Source organism: Corvus hawaiiensis, chromosome 13 (genome assembly GCF_020740725.1).
Source record: "Corvus hawaiiensis isolate bCorHaw1 chromosome 13, bCorHaw1.pri.cur, whole genome shotgun sequence".
Taxonomy (NCBI): Eukaryota; Metazoa; Chordata; class Aves; order Passeriformes; family Corvidae; genus Corvus; species Corvus hawaiiensis.
This window is the reverse complement of record NC_063225.1, coordinates 19,154,132-19,178,708: the sequence shown is the minus strand read 5'-3', so window position 1 is coordinate 19,178,708 and position 24,577 is coordinate 19,154,132. Positions and strand designations below refer to the sequence as shown.

At 39.0% G+C, this 24,577-nt stretch overlaps 1 protein-coding gene across 2 annotated transcripts in view; it reads right to left on the bottom strand.

The window, feature by feature from the left end:
* UBE2Q2 (ubiquitin conjugating enzyme E2 Q2) overlaps nucleotides 1–24,577 on the bottom strand; it is a 46,573-nt gene that overhangs the window by 8,270 nt on the left and 13,726 nt on the right. Inside the window, exons 1-7 of one of the 2 annotated variants that reach the window (XM_048317442.1) lie at nucleotides 23,112–23,433; nucleotides 22,257–22,361; nucleotides 15,618–15,722; nucleotides 13,927–13,983; nucleotides 11,748–11,888; nucleotides 5,308–5,392; nucleotides 430–490 (exon numbers count right to left, since the gene is read on the bottom strand). In XM_048317442.1, coding sequence (XP_048173399.1) covers nucleotides 430–490; nucleotides 5,308–5,392; nucleotides 11,748–11,888; nucleotides 13,927–13,983; nucleotides 15,618–15,722; nucleotides 22,257–22,361; nucleotides 23,112–23,141 — 584 coding nt within the window. In that variant the 5' untranslated portion in view covers nucleotides 23,142–23,433. Of the gene's footprint in view, nucleotides 1–429; nucleotides 491–5,307; nucleotides 5,393–11,747; nucleotides 11,889–13,926; nucleotides 13,984–15,617; nucleotides 15,723–22,256; nucleotides 22,362–23,111; nucleotides 23,434–24,577 lie in introns of those variants that run through there. The other variant, XM_048317441.1, reaches the window with a different exon arrangement.

The window sequence follows — 24,577 nt, the reverse complement described above, 5'->3', positions numbered from 1 at the left end:
AAAGACACTAAGGCAGTTCTGTTCTTTCTTACACCTTGAATGAAACTAGAAGTTGGATATTCCTGTCATCAAAAACTAATAAAAATAAAACCATGCAGAAACTTGAAAAAAATTTTTATCATTTGAGGCTGCATATTTTGGAGCAGTTTTAGAATTGAACAGTAATGACAGTTACTGTAACACAAATAGTGTTTGCATTGAAAAGCAGGTCTGTCTTTTTGCCAGCTCAATTACTATAGCTCCATCCCTACACATTTCTGTGTATCAGAATTACAGCCACTATCTAGTGGCTACAATTACCACTACTGCTACTACTATTGTAACACGCTATTTAATACGCTCTGACTAGAGATTCTCATTTATCAAAAGAATCTCTGCAGAAACAGTAAAACAGATTGTTCAGAACATGAAAAAGCTTTAATAACTTACTTGAGAAGTTTAACATGCCATTCATACAAGCTGTCATTTACGAGTTCCACTGAATATATCCCTGTAGAAATATTAGATGGAATTAATTATGCACTAACAGTGTAATAAGAAAACTTAGCAAAAACGTTCTTTGCTTTTAAATATGAATACTGTCAGCAGGTGTAAGCAATGGGTAAGATACTGAGGCACGTCCTTCCTCCAGCAGCAGAAGTGGTTCTGACCAACTACTAGGAAAAAGTGTTTTCACTTCTATTAAAAAAAATCCCACATGGATCCAATTTTTTTCTGATATTTAACCATTTCACCTTCAAAATTCCACAACTACAACTCCATCTTGCTTATTACTCACTATATTTTACACCCAGTACATGACCAACATGCTCTTAAGACACTTTACAACATAGTTTGAGTATGCAGCATTGTATTTTCACAGGTTCTCATCAGTACAGGCAGACCAGGACAGCACACTGGACAGCGTATGCAGTAGAAACCCCAAAAAAACCCGGATACTGCAGTGGATGAAACATTCCCAACAGCTGACTGAAGAAGCCAGAAAGATGCATCTAAAGAATGGAACGGTCTGTGGGAGCCAGCTGGTGATTTTCAGTGGCCTGTTTGTTTTAGGCATGTTAAACAACACTTGTGCATTTCACTCCCAGGGAAGGATGGAAATTATCTGCCATTTTCTTGTATATTCAAAGCTTCCTCTCTGCATAAATTCACAAGCAGCTCTGGAAAAAGCAATAAATCTTTAACCACCAGACAAGATTTAGAGCATGGTATCAGCCATACAAAAGTTAAACCTCTTCTTTCACAGAATATTCATGCATATAGACTAACCCACTATTAATTAAACTCATTACCTGGCCTAATATTTAACAGCATCTCTGTTGCTGACTGAATTATTTGGAAGTCATATGCAAATCAGGAACCTGCCTAGGATTTCTGAAGGCAATACAACCATCAGATTGCAGTCACCACATCCTTCCCAAGGAGCAGGGGTATTCATTTCTGAGTTTTATTACGTTAGCATAAAAATAATCTTGCAGATGAAACTTATAAGCATTATTACTTGGAGTACAGGTGACATTTCAAGCTGTCCAGACTTATTTCTAAAGCATTTCAAAACTTGGCACACAAGGTAAAGCACTCATGCTTGTTTCTCCTCACTGAGCGCCACTAACAAGTGGGTACTGCAGCCAAGAGCACAATTTCTAATTTTTCTATGTCTAGAAAAGAGTGTAGGCCTGAACACATGCTCACTGAGCTCTCCATGTCCCTTTTAATCAGCAGCTACTTCAGACACATGGTATTTCTGTTTGAGGATCACCCAAAGGAGCTATTAAGGCCTTTTTCCAACTCCCCAGATCCAAGGACACTATTTTCTGAACTGACCTTAGTATAAGTCACAAACTGTAAGAATTTCAATTTGTACTGCTCTGATGTAACAACAAAGGAGTTGACATTTAGAACTCTGCTCATTGTCAACTTTCATTAGTGACAAATCTATTCCATTGTTGTATCCAGAATACTTTCTTCCACCTGCATCTAAATGGGAGCAAAGACTGGAAAGAAGCAGCCTCTCAGTATTACAGTTTTGGCCCCTAGCACGAGCATAGAATACTTATTGCAGACAAGGGAATAAGTTACAGTAAGGATACTGACACCATCCTAAACAATGGAAGATCACAAGAGAACTTCCATCCCTTTGTTCACTCACTAAGCCTCCAGCCCCACTCCTGCACTCCTTCCATCATCCTGGGACTCCTGTTCTTAGCCACAGTTCATACCCCAGTCCTTCAGCTCCAAGGCCGACACATTTTGCCAGCTTCCCCAATGGGAAGAGTTGTACTGCACCTAAGCCAGAAGCTGCAAGAGGGTTCTTCAAGAGAGAGGCTCAGCTCAGGACTGACAACACAAGCCTAAACACCACTGCAACACTGATTCCATCAGCCTTTCGAGCACCCAAGTTTTGAGCCAAATAGTATCTGTGTCTCCTCACTAACAGCAGCAGGGGGGCTCTGTGTCTTGATACAGAAGCTACTTAACAACACCGTCCAAAGCTGAGGGAGAGCATTGTTTGTGATTTTCTGAATAATCAAGAGGTGTTATTTGGAAGTAACTCATATGCTTTTTTTCGTAATTTTGACAGTGAGAGGAAAAAGGTTCCTATAAAATAGAATTTAACTTATTAATAGCAGTTTTTGAGAGGTCCTTAATGTAGGAAAGGAATCAAGGTGGGTTCCTCTTGTTGAAACACAAGGTGGGTTTTTTATTCCTCAAAGGTGATCAAGTAAAAGAGGTGACCAAGTAAAAAGAAGCCCACAGAACCATGAAGCAAGCAAAAAAGTAAGAAATTGAAATGTAGAAAGAAAAACAATTCCTTTCAAAACAGAAGCAATGTCTTACTTATGGTAACATTACTATATCAAAAAGTAAATCCCATACAGTCTTTGGATAAAAACAGTGATTTGAACTCTATGAACTATATATAAAAAAACCAGATGCTAAAGATATGAACAGAAAAGATTTCATTTAATATCCCCAAATTCTTTGTTGCTTGCCCTCTTTTCCCAATCCCCTAAATTATGTTAAATCCTTTGTGAATCTCCAATCTGGTACCTGGAAATGAGATAATCTTACTTTGCTGAACTCGTGGCTTCCATTATCTGAACAGGTTAATGGAACTGTCTAATTCACAACAGAGCATCTTAATTTGCTGGAGTATTTTTTGCTTCTGTCAGCTCATAAGAAAATTATTTTCAGTTTCTTTAAGGGCAATTTTTCCCCTAGATTTCCCAGGTAGATAAGCAACTACTGTTGAGAGCAAGCTGCTTGTCATCTTTTGCTTGAACTCCAGCAGCATTACTTCAATTGATAAAGGAAATTAATTTCCAAAATAGATACTACCTTGAGTACACACCTACAATTGAAGCCACTGCCTTTTAACAGTACTTTTTAATAAAACAGTCTAATAGGAAAAAAAAAAATCTAAAAGACTATTGCTACAAGTATTATTCACTTCAGAGCTCCCAGTGTTATTCTACTGTCAGTCCTAAAAACATGTAACCTCATGCAAACTAAATAAAGAGATCCTTACCCAACTAAAACTCAGCCTTAGCCTTTCTGGCTTGCCTTACAAAAAAATGAAAACAGCATTAAATTACCTTGCAACAGTTATCAGAACCTGTAAGTTTCACAATAGTTTCCTTTGCGCATTAGCAGGAAGAAATTAAATTTAGGGTAAAATGGACCATGGGGCAAGTACTCTGAACAAAAATGACATTGAAAAAGCCAATTACCTGCCACAGCCTGTGCACATGGTGACAGTTACCTAACAAAAGGCAGAACTAGGCTATAAAAGCAGGAGTTTTGCACAAAGGAAAAGAACCGATAACATAAATTCACTCAAGGTCAAAGAATAAATGAAGCCATAAGGAACAAATCTAGGTAAGTTTAATAACAAACAGCATCAATTTACCAGCAAAATGTAATAAATGTGTCAGTAGGATGGTGTTTCAAAGCAGGATTTCCATCATCTTTGTAGTGTCAACCTCCACTTGACACTACTTCATGACCATGTTTTAGAGATCAACATAAGGCATCCAGTTACAGTGTTCTTAGGTATTTCCAGTCATAAACTGTAAATTACTGCACTCACCTTTTAGAACCTCAACTTTCTGTTTAGCAAGACTTGCTCTTCCTCATAATTTAGAGTATGCTTTCCTACACTGAGATCAGTCTTTTGCAACTCATTAAGACTTGTTTATCTAAAGCCGAGAAACGGCATCATTAAAGAGCCTAAATGCTCACCTCAAACCACACCTACCCCAGGGGCCCCAGGCTGACTGCAGTGGTACCACCACATGATTGAGCACCACACGGCAGTCTTTACAGGCCAGTTGGTTTGTTATATCCAACCTTAGTTCCAATCATGAAAACAAACCCTGAAGATCAAAATCAGCAGTAAAGCATCCCCCATGACTTCATAGAGATCTACTTCTAGCTCTTCCCTAGACCCCCCAAATCCATTCCTTCCTGGATAGATGGTTATTAGGGCACACTGGCAAGCACTCAGTTGCAACAAAGCTAAAAGTAGGCTGCATTAGATCAACACTAGATTACCTCATCGAATTTATACCCTGGACATTTTACCACAGTCCCCAGCACCTCCATGCATGAAACAGTTGACCTAGGAGTTAAATATGACAAATCTAAACTGGAACCTATTGTCCCTTTACTTCTGCTCTTTTACACACAATTGAAATGGCATTGCCAATTAAGATTTAAGTCCACTAGAAATAAATATGGGCAAAAGTTCAGAAAAGTGAGAAGGTATTTAGGTTTATACTGACTCTCTAATTAGGCATTCCTCCTGTTCTCTCCCTGGCCTGCAGCAGGGTCTCACACCTGGCTGCAGTGACAGAGTTGTCTATTTGGCAGACTTGGAAGAACACAACTTGCCTGAAATCTACGTAATTTCTATTTCTCACATGGTAACACTCCGACAATTCAATATACTGAATCCTTGGCTGAGCTAGTTTAGATAGAGCTCCTGTAAGGAATAAAAGAAACACCCATCCACTACCTAAAGATAATCACTGGTCATTATTCAAACTAATTTAAAATACAAGCTTGTTTTCCACTGTAATTCACATCATTATTCCAAGGAATATATGTTCTGACTATTCTCCACAAATAAACTACATCTACTAAGAGTATATATAGTGAATTTATGTATTTTTACATACGTGCATACACGAACACACACGTATATACAAACACAGGACAACAAAACACAGAAAAATTAGCAGGAAGTATTTCCCAAGAGAATTCACTTAAAGTATAGTTTAAAAAGGGAAATCTGAGGCATTTTACCTGTTTTATAGCTCTGTGATCTATATATATCCCTGAGTTCTTTCATAAGTCGATCTGAAGCCTGAACTGACCCAGAGACTGCACCCTGAAACAAACAAAAGACTCCAAATAAGTGAAAAGTAATATTTACAAACAGCTTTACATTACAAAGTTACACTAACTAGAAGGTATTAACAATATATTAATTTCTGTATGAGAATTAGGTTTCCGGAAAATTAAATACTGTAGTGAGCAAAGTCTACTCCAAAGAAACAAGGCCCTCCCTCTAAAGAAGCACATTAATATATACTACTAAATGCTATAGGTGATACAAACTTTTAATCAAGGTACAACAGGCATTTTTCTGTAAAGGAGCTAAATCTTTGGCATTTTAATTTCCAAGATGAATGCACAGTACACCTCAGAGAGAAATATTTCATTTTACATTCTGTTTTTACACACTGGGAAGAAGAGTAAGACTAATCCTAAGAACAAGCTTCTACACAGAAGGTTTTATTGCTTTCTCAGAGGTATATTTTTATTTGGTCATGAAAAAAGGTACAGGAGTTGGAAAGTACCCACTCTAGAACAGCAGCTTCCAGATGAATAAGACCAACCAATGAATTTAGAAAATGTGGAACAAAAGCAATACTTAGTGCAATTGAGTGAAAAAAAAAAAATCAACACCTACACAGAGGAAGACTAAGGTAAGTAAACCTTAAAATACAAAATATTTCTTGTGACTTGTCATAGTTCTTGTGATTTATGCAACCAGGGCAAAAATCTCTTCTGTTCTTTTAGAGCTCAGCTCTGTACTACTGAGCACCTCAAAGTGTGAGAAAACTTAGCACACAATTTTCTTATATGTTATGTGATTACTCTGCTTATATATCCCACCCAAAATACCACTTTAGGTTCAAGAATTTCAAAAAACAGAGATAAAAGTTAGCATTATAAGATTTAAAATACTGAATAGGAACAAGGACTCCAAATGAGCTAAGGTAGTTACCACCCCAAAGCCTGACCCTGTGACACTTGGGCTTTCACCAACAGTTTGTTTCCCAAAGGTAGATGGTTCCATTAGACCTTTGCAGTTCCCTTCTGCTCCTGTTCTTCAGTCACTGCACTGAAATACAGGCTAATACATGGAGCTCATAAGCGTGGCTGGGGGGGAAACCAGGACAAAAAAATATAACTGCCCCACTACCAAATAAAAAAGACCCACCTAGAATAATTCAGCCTGTCTGTATCAAGTACTGACAGAGTAAGTTGATGAGTTTGCTTTTTTACTCCACCTAAAAATTCAAAGATACTTATTTCTTCAGTTTCCTTCCAGACATTATGAACATCTACAAACACATCCTTTTTGGACAGAAGCGTCAGAAAAGTATTTCTGGAAGAATATGAAGCAGCTGTGACCAGTGCCTAATATCTGAAACACCATCCCTGTTTGCCTGAAGTCCACAGTGATGTTTTATATTCCGCAAGCTCTTAATTGTAGGACTAAATTACTTCTTAATAAGAATTAAGTATCATTAACAGTTACTTGATGCTAAAGCCTCCACATAGTCCTCTGACTTCTCTGTCCAGTAGTATCAAATAATACACTTGGCTTCACACTAGAATCTGTAGACTATTCTTTTAAGGCTATTCATTTTCATTTGCCTTTGGATTTAATTATGCAGATTTCCGAAATTCCACTAGTTTTTCCTAACAGACCGGTGTGAAGGATGAACCATGCAATTAAACATGCAAATAACAGGCAACTCCTTTCATCTGATTAAACAAAAGCTACATAAAGACAGGGCTTCAGACAAGTAATTTTTCCGTTTACTATGCCCCTCTCTATAGAGCAGTATCAGACAAAGAAGGGATTTCTCTAACACCAAGTACATGAAATTTTACAGAAGAAGGTTGTTTATATGCCTTATCTGCATATTACTACTATTTATGCCCACTATTTGCAGATTAGCTAAAAAAGGAAGCATTACACTTAACCAGTTAACATAACAGTGTTAGCCACCATGCTTTGTACAGTTGTTCTGCTTTGTGAGAGTTAAGATTGAGACTTATCAGTATGTTGAGCCTGGAGGAAAGAAATTTCACAGACATGTGTCAAGATTTTGGTTTTCTTCTGTGCAGAGCTGTGCAAATCCTTGCCCCTGCTACTGTATTTCTTACTGAAAGAAGGAATTTCCTTGCACTTTTCACAGATTATCCACCTATAAATACAGGCAATTTAAGAACAAGTTAGATGGTCAAAGACATCCTGTGGAAAACTACCTCTCTCATTGCATCTCTATTTCCATCCAATTAAACTACTGAATTTCTATACATAATGTTGGAAGCTCATCTTGGCAAATGAGAATTTAAGTAACTTCTATACTGGAGACATTTAAGCACCAAAGCTTAACACACCCACATCCCCCTAAACTGCCATTATACCTGCTGATAAAATGAGGTGGTATTAAAGATGTTAGTTTTAGTGTGTATAAGCAAGCCTCAACACACTTTGTCTAGAACAGTGGTTTTCCCCTTTTCCCTAGGAGTTTCTAATTGGGCTGCCCACTCCTTATATAGCAGCATTAAATAGTTACACTTGCTACTCTAGAGAATCGATGGACTGTAAACCAGTAATCTACAATCAGGAGGAAGAGGATAGAAAGCTTAATGTAAGAAGTTTAGCACAGGAGCTTATTTTATGTGCTCTGAACTACCCTTGGAGGAACTTGAGGAGGAAGGTAACAGCTAAACCTGATGGTAAGCCTAATGCCAAACACCACTGCTCTGAAACATGCCTTCATTCTGGTGTCACTTGTGGTTTTTGCAGCTACTGTTAAAGTGCAGTTTAGAAGAGAGCACAACTTGCATCACAGCACTGCATGATACAGAGCATTGAGGTCAGTTTTGACTATAGTGATACTAAAATTAAAAACTTTTTCCATAACACACTACATGCAAGTTATAATTTCAAAGATTGAACTCAGATATAAATAACCGTATCCTTCTGGAAAAGTGGGACTTGACACTCCAAGGGAGATAAAGTTCCCATTTTTCAAATTGTGACAGTAAGATTTATAGTTGCAACTGCTTCAGAAATAACTGGTCAATCATGGGATCTGACGGGTATCTGTCACATGGGGCTGATGCCAAAAGCAGAAAGGCAAAGCCAATTCACATGAAGTAGTTAACTGAGCTGCCAGACCAGACCCAAGGGACATTTTTTTCCTAATAAGTAATCAAATAGGCACAAGAAGTCTCACTTGATCATCCTCTCCTGTACTAGCATATTTTGTGGCTCTCCAGAACAACGAGCAGGGTAAGATGGAGAAATCCCTGCTACAAGAGGCAAACATCCTTGTTGACAACATGCCAATTGCTGAGAGCTGCAAATAACAGAGATACCTGATGCAGGAATTCCCACAGCCAAAACTTCTGGACATGAAAAATATTCCTGAGATGTATCACTACAAGCCTGTCCTATTCTCAAACTCTTCCCCGCAAGGACGAGCTTCTGCCACTGTCAGAAACATGAAACCTGCGCCGCAGTCGGACCAGCACTTGCCACTGCCCTGCTGTACTAAGGCCACAGAGATACCAGGGGTTTCTTTTCCCCTTCCAACCCTCAAAATGCACCCACAGCCTGCTCTTCCCCAGAAGTTATAGGAGGTAGGAGGTGCAGTTAACTGCAGTTTTATATCCGAAGATCCGATTGTTTGTTTTCTGTCTGATCAGAAAAATATTGTGAACACATCAGAACACTACAGGAAACCTCCTCACTCAATACATTTCAGATGATTTAGCCACAAGACCAAAAATTACCTACTGAAACAAAACATGCTAGCTTCTCCAAGAAAATAAACCGAAATCTAACATGACCCAAAAAGAGCTAAAGAACACAAGTTCCACTGTCACCGAACTTTCTCAGTATTTGTGCAGAAGCACGTTCATTCCTAGAAGTAGGTTCATACTTCCTTCAAGGATTAGACTAAAAATAGAAATGACACCTTAGATTTCATAAAAACTGAAGATGAAAGTAGAGACATTGGAGACTTCTAAAGGGAAGTGCTTAAACTCCTCAGTATGAAATGGGAAAAGCTAATAGCATTATCTAAGTAAGAAAGGCATTAATCTTTAAAACGACTATGTGGGCAAAGACCTCAACACAAGCAGCAGCAAGTTGTTAAATATTTGAAGTTAAAAAAGGTCTTTGAACTGAAATCACTAACTCCAGGTAAGCAAGTGGTTCTTTAAAGTTATTACAATGTTAAGAGAAGGATTAATTCTTGCTCCAAGTTACATACTGTACCACAAGCCAAATTTGTGTCCTGATGCCAGCAAGGAGGATGGGATTAAGGATACTGCCAAGGACAGAACTAATTCACAAAATTAGTAAATACACATTCTTAACTTGTACAACACACATAAACCCTAAAAACTCCTATGGCAACGTCTTGAGAAGCAGAAAAATGTCTTTAATCTATCAGGAATAAATGAGAATGGGAGTGCACACACTGCTTTCCCATGAACAAGCCTTGAGCGTGCTCTGTAACTCCAGCCTGCACTGCAGCTGAGGGGAGAGGACAACCCATGGACTTGGGCCAAAGAGCATGGAAAGGAACTGAAAAGTCTTCTGGCTGCACTGGGCACCAGTCTAAGTCCTACATTATGCTGCACATTCCCTTTTCCAACAAGCAGCATGTAAATGGCATGGGTTTGTGGTACTGGCCTCTGCTGAGGAAACAAAGTATCCCAAAAGGCTGCGTGGCTCCTGTAAAAAACAGACTATGTTTAGCCACTGCATTTAAGTTTGTGAAACTCATACTGTCCTCTAAGAAATCCAGTTGTGAGGGCTGTACAGACTTAAATTTTGCTTTGTGTCAGGATACTCAGCAAATTTCTGCTCTTAGAGCATGGTTAGCACATTGTGTTAAAAGTTCCCTGTTTTGGCAGCATGGAGGACCATTAAAGTGCTGCTGGGTTAGCTCTGTCCTAGGTCAGTAGCACAGCTATAGCTTTTGGTTCTCCAGCATCTAAGAGTAAACCCTCACAAGTCCTTTGAGAAATTATTTCAGCAGCACAGCTATTTCTGGTGACCCACAAAAATACCACAGCTCCTCAGCAGCAGCTGAATACCCCGTTCCCTGTACTCAGCTGACCTTGTTTATGCACCAGCATCAACGAGAGTGTCTTGGCATGAGAAACAGCTATTATGTAAGTTGAATCTGCTGTTGTCAAACAGAAAACCAGCAGTGTTCATTTTGGCTCCACTAAATGTGGAGGGAAAAAGCAACAGGAAAGGTAATTTTTGCCAAATGGAAAGAGAACAGATAGCAAAAGAAAATCTGCAGTTTGAAGAGGCTTTCTGCACCAAGGAAGAATGCTGACACTACAAAAACTTTTTTTTCTGTTCTACCAAATTTTAGATGGTTGTAAAGCAGGCTATGCCTTTCGGGCTGCAAGAGGATATATTTTCTTTCACAATTAAAGACTCCTTACTATTAGGAGTTATACACACAGAAACACAAAACCTCACTAGGCATCTTCTCAAACAGTGAACACTCAAGTTTAAATAAAACCAGTAAGTGACTGCTGTGTTTACAGTTAGTCAAGTCTCAAAACCAGACTTGACTGCACAGCAAAAGCAGTTTGGGACCTTACGTATACCTGGTTTTAAACCCTGAAATACCAATCAGGTTTGGGAGTTAAAATTTTAAAACCCTTTGACTGAAGCAGATCAAACAGAAGTATTAAATTTCATGTTTTACACATTTTAAGCCTCTATGAAAAAAAAAGCTCTGATTTCTTTGGAAGTCAGGGTAAACAAAATTAAGGTTGTATGGCATCATCATACCCTCCTACATGCACCTTTGACAAGTAGAAGCCTCTCTGGAACTCGGCACTTGTGACAGAACGTTTCTAAACCTCTGGAGAATAAGCACTTTTTCTACAACTGCCTGCTGGCAAGATCATTCAGGAAACTGACAACGAAGCTGCAGAGCTGCTGAAGGCCCCTTGCTTCATGTATGGCAATAAAAAAACTGCACAACAATCCACCAGCGTCCAGTAATTTCCAGGTGGCACAGCTATTACTGAAAAATAAGCTCATGCATAAAATGGATTTAAAGCACAGGTTTACCAAGTATTTAAAGTCACCCATGACTTTTAATACAGTCCATTTTAAATATGGCTTTATTTTTTTACTTTAATAAGGGTTCAGCAACAAAAGTCACACTCACAGCCTAGGTGCATTCTGCTGATTCTGCAAGGAGATGTTTGTAACAAAGGCACCAAGCAAGAAAGAGAGGGACAACCACATGGATATATCTGGAAATGAGCAGCTAAACAGTCAGCTACAGGTTCATTTATGTCTAGGTGCACAGCAGTGGCCTTTGTTGAAAACCACATCTATTTTAAAGTCAAAAGTACTGCAAAGAAGAAGCATGGAATCAGTAACTCACATTTAAGTGATCTTGCCTTTGATTTTTTCTGATTTTTTCTAAGATTGCAAGGTTCTCTTTTTCAATGCCTTCATCCTCAGATTTCTTCCCATCAACTGGTTCCTCCTCCTTCATATCATAGTGATCCAGATCTTCGATGTCCTACAGGAGAGAGGAAAGTTAATTGCAAGTAACTGTACAATGCTCTTCATTCAATGAAACCCTATCCAAGGGCACTTGGGATACAGTCACATACTGCACAGCACTAGGTATTTGTGACTGTTGGATGCCATTTCTGTTTTGTTCTAACTTCACTCTCAGCCAACACTATCCACTGGAAGTATAGGGAGCCTTCATAATACAAATGAAATCTGAATTCACAACATGTTTCTGGTCACAGGAACAATCACAACCTCTGCAAGAAGATAGGATTGTAGAGAATTAGCCCACTGAAGTAAATAGCAAACAGGACTTGAGAATCCAAAAGTACTCAAAGCTAGAGTGGCTCCAAGGTGTTTCTAAAAGCAGACTCTTTTGCAATCAGAATCCTAGCTATAATACACTTCTGGCAAGCAGTAATTAACATATCTGGCAGGGCTACAGCAACCCTTCAAGAAAGTTAAATATTAGAAAACTAGGTGTACTTTATTCAAGGTTAACATTTCAGCTAAAGATTAGATGCAGTAATTTTGGAATCAGGATGCAAGACAATTCTGTTGTCTAGCACTGTGATCACACAAGCCAACACCTCGGTTCTATGTTCTAGACCAAGGCACTAAAAATCCCTCCGCTCTGTGTCCTGAGATGGAGTTATCTTGTCGCAGAGGAGCACTCTGAGCTTCAGACAACTGCCTTAAGGAGATTCAAATGCTGGCTGTGGAGAGGAGGGGAAGGATGTAAATACCTTGACATGAAAAAGGAAGCACTGCAGCAGCCACACCAGCAAGCTTTGGTTACACAACTACCAGATATACTCCAGTATGCAGAGCTCTGCCACACCTGAGGCTGCTCTTTATGCACCATCTGTTTGCATGGCAGGAAAACTCAAATTCAAGGATGCCCTATGTAGTAAGAAACACACCTGGTGCATTTGATGACCCTGTTTCCTTCACCTGTAACAGACTTTAGACTGAGTATTCTTTAAAATGCTCATGCTTCTCCAAACAATAGAGCCAAGGAATTGCAAACTGCTTCTCCATTTAGAACTGGGACTAGATTACATGTTGCAGATATCACTGCCACACACAATGCCCCCTTGACAGCTTATAAATAATGGAGATCATTTCTTTTTTGTGTAAAGTAACCCAAAAAGAATGCAAAAGGCTACTCTAGAAGTCTGCAAGCAATAAGAGCCTTGTGGCAGCAGAATATGGGACACACCACCTTTACAGCAACACCAGCTCCAGCAAACTTAGATCAGGCTGAATATGGCGTAAGAGAGGCTGCTTCAAATTAATTTAAAAAACTTGGTACCATTTAGATCTTTTCTATAGGAAGATCTTTTATTCAGAAAGAGTTGTTCATTCTTACTACACCTTCATTAAAAATCTAAATCTGAAGTAGTCAAAACAGTTCTACTATAAAAAGGCTATCTATAGTGGTATAAAAAGCAAGCATCTTGGAGCTACTCCAACATGTAACAGAAGCAAGCAAAAAGGGTGATTCTTACAACTAAAGAGCTCATTAAAGAGAGCACCATGTTGACAGACGTGGACATAAAAGTCTAGTGTGTCTGTTTCGATGGCCTCCCACTTCCTTGAATTTATTACAGTTAAAATCTAGCTCACCCATTTAATGAGTCAGCAACTGATTTACTCTCACAGCCAGTCTGCTTCAATCTGGCACTTCCAACTGCATCAGAGCCAGTTCACACGCTGCTTGAAATAGGAGTTAACAATGCAAAAACATACTGATTTGGCACACAATGTTATGTATTGTTTGACTAAAGCACAAAGAGATGTCCAATTCTCTGTATCCAAGTACCTCACAGCTGAGATCTAGATTTAAGAAAAAAAGTTCACTAGTTTTGTGGTTGAAGTGAAAGCTGACATTCAGTTCAACATCCAAATTTTAATTATCTTTTCTGTTGAACTCCAGGGAGGTTACATTTTATAATTTGGTTTAATTATTAGCCAGACAGTGCAAGGCAAAATGCTAAAATTCAACTAGATTAGGACCACAATCTTATATATAGACATACTTCACCCATATCTTCTTCTTCCTCCTCCTCTGATGTAACTTCTTCTGTTGTTCCATTCTGCAATACAACAATGAAGGTTCTGCATAAATTCTGCATGGGCTCCTTTCTTTCAAAATCACCAAGTCTACTCTCAAAGAGAAGTAGTAAGTGCGAAAGTTAGCCTTGTCTGTAAAGGACTGAAGTTTGACATGTAAGATACATAAAGATGCTTTTCTGGGGTATGATAGTGAAGAGATTTTTGCATGAAGCAAAAATAAATAGAATGTCACAATTAATTCCAATTAAGCTGTAAGTAGAACCTTTAGATTCATATAAGGAACATCCTCTTCTGAGACAGTGACAAATGCAACAAACACATCAAGTGGCTTACAACCCATGATCTCTTAACCATGAAATCAGATCATGGCTCTGGCTGGTATCCATCTACATGCTACACCCTAGAAAGAAAAAAACCCAACAAACTTTAGACCTCCAGAACTTAATGGATTCTTTTTCTCACTATCTAGAACTTCTATGCAGCCACTACTATCATCGTGTAGCCATTGGTATTAGACTACTTTGAAATATCAAAACAATACATTGAGTTCATTTTTCGTGACTTTCTATTTCAGGATACCACTCCAAGCTCAGGAAGTGTGAGCTGCAGTAATACTCAGGAGAATTCTGATATGCTTGTCCTCTGCTTACTCTTCCTTTGGCAAAGAAGGTACGACACTGCTCTAGACAATATATGGGACCAGATGGATCTTTGGTCAGAGTTACTAAGGCCGCTCTTATTTAACTTGCAAACTGTCTGACATTTCTGGCTAAGAAATCTTCCACGAGTTTGTTTTTGAGTTTCATAGCACATGAGATCCTTCACAAAGCTACACCCTAATATCACAGCCCATTGCCTTACAGCTGCACTGCTGAGTGGGCAGCTCAGAGAAAAGACCTATAAGGATTACAATTTGGCACATGACCAAAAATTAAGCAAGTTATTTGTCATTACTACAGTAGTACTGTCACCACAGGAAAGCCATCTGTTACTCTACAGGAGTTTTTTAGCAATCATTTCATCTTAATGCGTACAAGCAAAAGCAGATCCCACAATCTTACTAAAAATACAAAAAAGAACAGTTACTGTCAGTTACCAGTTCTGTTTTCAGCATAATACGAAACATTTTGGTTAACAAGAACACCTCACAGGCTGTAACAATTCTTAATTTTTCAAGTGCACAAGAAATAAACAAGGCACCTCCCTACCCGAAGTAACATATGGCCTTGATATCCCATGTCTCTGCAAGGGATTGAAGGAGGAAGACATCAACAGCAGTTCATCCAAGTGCACAGTGTAAACATATACTCTTCAACAGCCCAACATTTCAGAAAAAGTAAGTTTGGGAAGCACTCCAAGTACACAGCAATTGGCTTGAACAGTGTTTAGGAGGGAATTAAACTTGACAGCATTGGTATCACATACACACCTTTCAACGATACAGGAACTTCAAAGGGAATTATGTAATATTATAACACCATTATTAAATGGATTTTGCAAAAAAATTCAGATTGAAGACACCATAACACAACACTGTTTTATATCTCAGTTCTGGCTTATACAAGGTTTAATCATTCCCATTATCTTGCTTCTTGGAGTTGAAAAAACAATTCCTTTATTGGCATAAGAAGGAGTCCACAGCTTTTTAATTTACCTGTCCAGCTGGCAATGGCTGATCTAACATTTCAACATCTGGATGCTGAGGAAGATTATATAATCTGCAGAGGTCACATATTAATCGCTTCAGCTGCTGAAGAAGCTATAGAAAACAAGAAAACATGGAAATGTTTATTTAAACCAAAGCACAGAGCAATATATTTTGAATTTTCTTCACACATTTATCCTGAACTTGAAGTCAGGGTACAGCATTTAAATCTGCTCAGGCTGGAATAAAATTTCCTCTGTAATCTTCGTAGTAAAGTCCCCACAATAGAAACTCAAGGACATGGCAAGTTAAAGATGACTCCCATTCATCTTCCTACATCTAAGAAAAAAGCCATGAGCAGAAAAATAATCTACTCTGACAGCATTATCTATTCCAAACATAGGCGTCTGAGCCACAAATCACTATGGAATAAGCAAATGGTCAAATCCCATGAGACAAAATGGTCCATTCCCATTTCCCAGGTTAAAAAAACCATGTCTTCAAAACACAAAGGAGGAAGTCTGGTTTTCCATATCCTGAATTCCTTCACAGGGCACACCAGCAAGGCAGTGGAACAAGAGAAACCCTGTCCAAGTCCCAGGAGCCAGGCAGGCTCTGAGCTGGAGGCCAGGCACTGTGCTTGCTGTATCTTGTGTCACGGTGAGGCACAATCTGTTACTAGCTCTGACTTCTGTTTCCGACCTGCAGTGTTCCATTGACCCTGCTCTGTTAACTGCAAACTATGGAACACCTCACACTCACTAATGCAAGCCAGAAAAAAAAATTTATTCCTGCAGAAACGAACATTAAGTTTGCTTTTTGATCACCCCAGTAATTAAGCTGATTTCCACAGCTGTTAACTTTCTCTAGGCAGCCTCAGATTCCTAGTTAAGGCCAAGACATTAAAGACCGTACTACTGCAATTCCTAACTTCCCAAGGTCTTCACACAGCTGTGTCAGGAAACAAAAAAAAGGACTGCAAAATCCATTTGTAAAAGGGTCAACATCTCATTATTTGCAAAACAATACCCTAGATGAAGCTTGCAAAAATTATACAACCATTTATAGACTTTTCTTCCAGATACCAAGGAGAATTTGTCTTGCCACTTGTCGAGGGCAGCATACAAGACAGGCATTTCTGCACACACACTCCAAAATACATTTCTAAAGCCTTGCTATTGGCCAGTTTAAATGCTCTCACCTTACCCCACCGGAAGTGAAAAATTCAGTCTCTCCAGGGTTAAGAACTCATTTCCAAGCCCAAATCACTAGCAGGGATTAGCAAATGTTGCCCTTATGCTATCTGAAAGCTTCAGTGCTTTTCCCTTCTACAGCAGAATTCCACATTGTGTTTAACAGGAACGTTATTTATTCATCTGAGGCCATGAACTGAGATACCAGACTGCATTACAACACTATCACACCACGTCTGCTGTTTCCGCATCATTCACGATAAGTCAGTCCAACTCAAAAATGAAGCAGGTATCACCAAAAGGACTGGGGTACCAGCACCACATTTCTTAGGAGTATATACATGAGACACAATAGGTTTTGACAAAAAACTTTCAGTAACAAACACATTGCTCATCAGCATTAAAACTCTACACTTGTTTGAAGTTTCCTGTGTATCTGAAACATCACAAAATCTTTTAGAAGGCAGGAATCAGGTTCATCCATCAAAAAGTTAGCTGCCAGATAGAATCACAGGTCTTAGAACTATTATTTTCAGTATGAGCAAGATGCGTAAAGTTACACTGCTACACATTTTGTTGAGAAACTTTTTCTCTGCACAAACATTGCCTCATGGAGTGCTGGAGCATAAACCACACAATTCTAGGAGCTGTAATTTTTCTTGCAGAGCCAATAATTTGTTTACATCTTCTGTGAATCATACAAAGATAAATCTAAGTGGTGAGGGAAGATTGCCACCACTGGCATTGTGCTCAATTAGCACTGACCTTGGAAAAGCAGATGAACACACTATTAGATATGTCTTGACAGAAAGAGACAATACAGGCTGCAGAGTTAAGAACTGCTTCCTGCCCTGCTTCCTTCACACCCCCTCCTCCCCACAAAACATCCTGTTACCTGAACTGAAATTCAGAAGAAATTTTTGCAGCCAGGACCTAACACCCTGTAAGTTTCCCTTGCTTCTGAGCACAGGGCCACAAGCAAGGAAATGGAGCACCTTCGAAACAACAAGCTGCTGGCACAACCTGGGCCAAATTACAGCAGCTGTGCCTGACAAGGTCCTCCAGCAGCTTTTCACCTTCTCAGTTCCACTGGCACCAGAGATCACACAACTATGTGGCAGCTTATCAGCTTTGTGGCAGATCAATTCCTGATGTGCTTCAGCACACAAGCACCACTTCATCATGAAGGGGCAGGCAGAGACCTGCAGCTGAGAGCAGGGATCCCCTTCCTTGGCAGGATTCTACACTTCAGGGTTAGCTTAATGCAACTCACACTGCAGTTCATTTTTATAGATCAGCTGCTTTATTTGAAATCAGTATCTACAATTTGCAAAGATGGTGGCAGAGCAAGAAGCTGATCCTGTCTGTACAACCCTTCCACCCTTCTTCCTTATTGCCACATTTTTCCTCCACAGGAATTAATTTCATACCATTGATCTTTCTGCCATGGATCACCATCACTTATCCCTTATCCTCTGCTCCTCTGTATGAAAAATCACAGGATAATTTGAGCTGAAAGGCACATCTAGAAGACATCTGATCCACCCCTGTGCTCTAAGCAGGGCCTGGCATGATTTGATGTCTTGGTATGTACATGAACAGACTATCAAAAGGGAGAGCAGATTTCTATCATGTATTAATAATTTAAATATATTTCCAGGGTAACTTCACAGGCTTGACGAATGTAAAATGAATGCTTAACAGATGCACTTTGAGGCTACTGAAGAAACATGAACTATCAGTACACCAGTAGTTTCCCTGGAGCACTAACTGCCTAAAGCACAAAGTAAACAGCAACCAGAATGCATAACCCACAGGGTAAAGGAGCAAGGTGAATAGCCTGCAGAAGGGAAATGCTCAAGTGACCACATACAACAACGCATTTATAAATTTGTTATATTGATTATAATTAATATCAAAATAACAAAAATTATATAATTGGAACACACACCCCTATGATTTTTAATGCCTCAGGAGTTCTGAGAAGTTGGTGATTCTTGTGGACACCATAAGGCTGGTTTAGAACACAAACACCTCTTGGACTTTTGTTCCCTATCTTAATATCCTGCATATCCAAAAACAGTTTAGAAGAATTTTTTCTGAAACCCAGCCTACATTAGGAGGCTTTTCTTTATGTACGAAGAGATCTTCCTAATGCGGTATGAAAGCACTAACAATTTTAGGATACCTTTTAAGATATTAATATCCTGCTGGCTTCACTATGAAACACCCTGTTTCCTGATTATGAAGAAAAAAGAATTTAAGAAGTACAGTTTAATCCTAGAAAGACTTAATTATTCTATGTGTCTCTACCCACACCCACAATATCTATATAAAAATAAATGCATCAATAAAACTTAGCCTACCACTGAGAAAGTGCTGAAGAAGAATACAAATGGAAACAGAGGGAAGCAATAATTGTCACTTGGAGTGTGGCCACTACTTGGCTAGCAGGTAACAGTCACAGTACCTCCCCCACACTCAGCAGCCTCGGGCACTTTCAGAAAGTAAAGCAAAGCTTATTCCTGCATTTTGTCTCTGCGACTCCCAGTACAGAAATAGCTGCTGCCACACTGGGAGTTTGCAAGAGACAACATTCTTCCCTGAAATGCCTCCATGTGGGACTTAATCTAAATTATTAACACAGAAGCAGTGTGCTTCAAGACAGCAGCTTATCCAAGCTGTAAACATATTTATGCGAGGAATTGTGTACTTCTGACATCTTCCATGCAAGTTTAAGATCTACAGTATGAGAATTAAAGCTGCCTCTCTGAATTTAAGCCCATTTCCCTATTCTCTTTAAAAAGCAGACCTCCAAGTACTGTAGAGTTATATTTAACATCTCATGAAATAAGGTTTGAGGCTTCAGACTTGCATCATGTTACTTCCATCGTATTAACCAGAACAAGGGAATTGCAGTAAGATTTCTCTTTTGCATAGCACAGCCACTAGAAGGCAGATGGCAGCTTCATACTTAAAAAGTCTAAGCGTAGCTGATTTTCAGAAGGAAATTCAGGAGACACTAGGGGCTGAAAGAACTCTGTAGCCCCTTCATCTGCTGACTGAAATTTGTTCAGCATTGACAACCAAGCAGCCAAGCTGTCCAAGCCTAATGGTATCTATGCTGATCAACATTTTTAATAACTTTTCAACATTTTTAGTGTTTTGACAAATTTTCACAGCACAAGCAGCACGCTGATGCACGGAAACTAACACAGTTTCAGACCCACAGAAGATTTTCCAGGAAACATGTATGATTTCGACATCATAAGCCAGTTTTCCTTTTACCATGTCAAATGACAAGGCTTCTACATGTCAAACACTTATGCCTGAAGAGCATGCTCTTCAGTTTCCCAAACAGCTGACACCTGTCACAAGTTACAAAGCAGGCAGAAAGGACAGTGCAATACCAAAGGCTAAACCAGGGCACATGTGCTAGCAGTGCTTTTAGCACAGCTGAGCTCCTGGAAGAGTTCAATACCTTTTCCCATTCAAAATTTGACTGCTCTCATAACTATGAGTTTAGAGCAACATGGCACTAATGATCCTTTACCTGCAGTAAATTAAATGAAAGCTGGTTTGAAACATTCTAGATTATTCTAAATTAAACAAAGTGAATTTTTATGAGACTGTGATAAATTAGAAGCCTTTGGATTTCTACAGGTAGTTCCCTATCCTTTCCTACCCTACTGCAAAAAGCCTGTGTGTGAGCTGCTCCAATGCCATTGAAAGCGAGGGAGTTTCATGGGGAAGAGTTGTAGGGAGAAAAAAACCAATCAAAACCTCACAAGCCAAGTCTTTGGAGCAAAAAAAGAAGTCAGATTATGTAGTGCAAGTATTTGTCTCCTCAACCACTCCCATCTGCCTTCACCTTGGCATAGCACGATGCAGGGTGGATTCCTGAGAGACCAACGGGCCATCACAGGTGTCTATTACATCAACGCAGCAGCTTTTACATGGGCAAGTACAATCTTGATAGCAGAAGCTGTTTTCTTACCAGGTACATCAGCAGTCTGTGTGCATATGCAATTCAGCACAGCAAGTCCCATGCATGTTTACAACAAAGCTTTCCACCCTCTTTCAGGCAGTTGCACACAGGAAATGTCTTGTTCAGAACCTTTAGGCTGAATACCAGCCACAGCAGTTTCAAGCTGCACAATCTTCTGAAAAGTGTCTTTAAGCAAAAAGCTCATTTTTCTGTTACTATCCCTTCCTATGTCTTTCTAGGCAAAACTTACAAAGACTAAGATTTATAATACTTTTCTGAATGTAGTTTAGTCTAAATTTTAGGTTGAAATAGAAAATACAGAGATGTACATCTTGTGCAATCGGATCCAACAAAATGCATTAAAACACTGATGTTGCTCTACAACTGCTTTTAATTATGTCAAGGCCCACAAAGACTCTCACTCTTATTAGTTTCCTAGTTATTTCTGCCAGAAGTCAAATGCATCCTCAACTATCTTTAGAAAAAGACACTTGTACATTCTTGTGTAAGGTTGGGTATCCTAGATTAACATTATCCCAGTAAACATAACAAGTAGTAGGTTTTCCTAAGAAAGAACATTCCCAATTTTTCCCAAATACTAAGCACATAACCCATGCAATAAGCAGTATTCAGCAGACTGATTTTTGTATGCATCACATCCCTGTCCACCAAAATAAACACAAAATGTTAATATCATCAATTAATAAAGACCACCTAAATTTGTCAGTATGCTGCAATACTCCTTTTTGTGGAACAAACTGCATTTGTGCTGAAATTTATTTCCAAGCAGTATTCAAGGAGAGCTCCCTACACAGAATGGAAAGTTAATTTTTATATTCATGTGGCCTTCCCCCGAGCTCCCATCACTACATGAAAAGGGTATTTAAGTAAGATATAATGCTTGAGAGTTTTCTGAAATACGAAATAACCATTAGAATCTGTATACAAAGATTTCCTTTAAGTAGCAGTTGTCCAAAGTCGCAACACTGCTTAAATGTATCAGTACCTAAGGAACATTCTGATGAACCAGAAGCTATCAGGTCAAGTTCCCTTTACTGAAACCAAGAATTCTTTGTATTGTAGTCATGTTTTGGAGAATATACATTCTCAAGAGTACAAAGTTTTGCCTCTGTAATAGATTTCTGTGCAAAGAAAACTCTACAACAGCTGTTTTATTCAGTAGTTTTAATATTTTCATCCACTTCACTGTTTAATCATTTTCAGAAAACTTCACACTGTAATTACTGGGGCTGAAACTTTACTTAAATGCTTACTCTCTAAAAGAAGTAATCAAAACTTCTGGATTACTTTTGGCTCATAAGTTTTTTTATAAGAGAAAGTTGTGTTTATAAAATCCCCCCAAATAACCCTAAAACTGAACTAGCTGACCTGCTGGTTAATGTGACAAAGCCAAGTAAACACCCAAGCCCAAGCAAATGCCCAAAATAACCAAAACACTTCACTCACCAGAGTATTGCTCTTCTTAATATCTTCTAAACGCTCTAAGACTGAAGTCAGGTTTGGGTCATCTGATTCTACAAACCATATTGGTGATGAAGAGGGGTAAGACTCCTGTTAAAAAAAACAAACAACAAAAGACCCAACAAATAAACAACAAGTCCCAAAGCTTTTAAAAATAATTTATCCCCAGAATTTCATAACACAATATTAACATCACCTTTTATCTTACTCTATGTCAGGTAACACAGAAGCTTTTAGCACTGCATTTTTAGACAATGCAAAAGAAGTTGAAAGAAATCCAGCCAACTGGTTCTTCTAGTATTTCATCCTATTTTCATCTTTCTCAGATGACGGATATACATAAGAAGCAGTGCTGAAATGTTTAAAACCTTGGGGGCAGGTGGAGCAGGAGGGAGAAATTTAAAAATGCAGTATGAGTGATAATTAGCAAAAAATGGAATCTCAAGTAGTACATGTCAAAGAATAAAACCGATGCTGATTTTGCATAAAAACACAGTTTCTTCCAAAGAAAAGTTGTGAAAGCAATAAAACCTGGAATCTTTAGATTTCCTCCTCAAACAGGATTATTGAAACTCTTCTAGACCCACAGACCAAAGCAATATAGCTCAAATTTCCTGCCTTGGAGGACAGTTTAACTGGCAGATCACAGGGCCAAAGTCTGCCATTTTATCTTTGTACACCAAGGCTCACAGAGGACTTGCCACTGTTAAAGATTTCTCATGCAATATACTGCATACAGGAAAGTTTACGGCATAACTTCATTCCCTCCATAGCATCCTACAGCTGCCAGGCAGGTGCCAGGACACAGCCAAGTGAGATCAAACGGGCTCACAGGATTACCAGTGTGTTCCAGTTTGCACAACAAGCCATGGTTCGGGCACATGGAATCCACGGAAGAGATGTGGCCCACAGCTGCTGACGGGGCCACTGTCACTAAGGTGCCACAGGATGCAGCCCTTCCAAAGGTGCTTAACAGACCCCTGGTAGAGAAAGGTGAACAGAAACCCCTTGGCTCTTGTTTATAGGTTTCAAAAAGCAATTCCAATTTTCTTCTCACACAGGTTTGGCAACATTGTGAGGATGGAGGAAACCATGTAGCTTCCAACTCAACAGCAGGTGTCCCTTCACATCACTGACGTGCATGGATTCTACTTGTTTGGTTTTAGTTATTTAAGGCATTCTCTACTTCTCACCTATTCAATTAAATTTTAGTAGCTGAGGACAAATTGCTGAATCTCAGTTTTATCACACAGATATTATCTTCATATCCCCAGGTCCTACAAAATAATGAGGGAATTTTCATTCATTGCCCTCACTGCAGTTGAAAATGAAAAAAATCCATCTTTCTCATTCCAGAAACAATAAATTATGCTTCATTCTTCAACACTTTAACAGTCAAGATTTGACAACTGGAGAAAAATACAAGCATGTCAGAACTGGCTGTTAATAAAGTGTATTTCCTAACTGACCTTCTAGCTGAAGTGCTGAACCCCATAAAAGAAGCCATGTGACTAAAGGACATCAGTTTTGGAAAAACAGACTGAGTTCCCACCTGGCACCATACTCCAGAGAAGTTCTAGATACAGAGGTTTAAAATTCCCACCTGTAAACTGAAGCCTTTGCATAAACTTATGTTTTAACAAGTTCAATCCCCTTGAGTTTATGTATTTTTTTCCTAAATCACACCTTAAAGGAATACATTATATTCCCTGTATTTTTACATAAAGGTATCGTTCACATCTTTTACCTTCACTTCAGAGGACCCTATACACAAAGCAGAGACCTTGGAATATCTAGTCTTGATTAACTAAGGCCTAAAATCTCAAATATCTATCAAGAAAGTCCAGTGCTCAGCTTGCCAAGACTTATGGCTACGGCAGGCTTACGGATGTGGTTTAATCACTTTCTTCCTTTACACAACACAGCACTTGAGAAGAGTGTATTTTCTCCTCAGTTTCACTTAAGAGATTAACCACTATCTCTGTGGGAGAAATAAAGCTGAATCCCCCTGTTGCCACTGGGTTTCTAAACTGTTATTTTTAGGAGCTAAACTTCATTAAAGGTATTCCAGGTTTTGTGCTGATCACATCTCACTCATTTTTAATAACATGCAACCTATTTGTGAAGTCTTCTGCAATGGAGCAATCTTCTCACCTCAAGCCTTTCACACTATGCACTGATCTGGATGCACAGTGGGCAACAGCATAAGGGAATCTCTGCTAACTGTGGCCCCACTGCCTGAATACTTGTTTGACCCAGCTGTTTTTGAGACCTGAGCTTCTCTGGCCAGCTCATGAAGTTGAGAA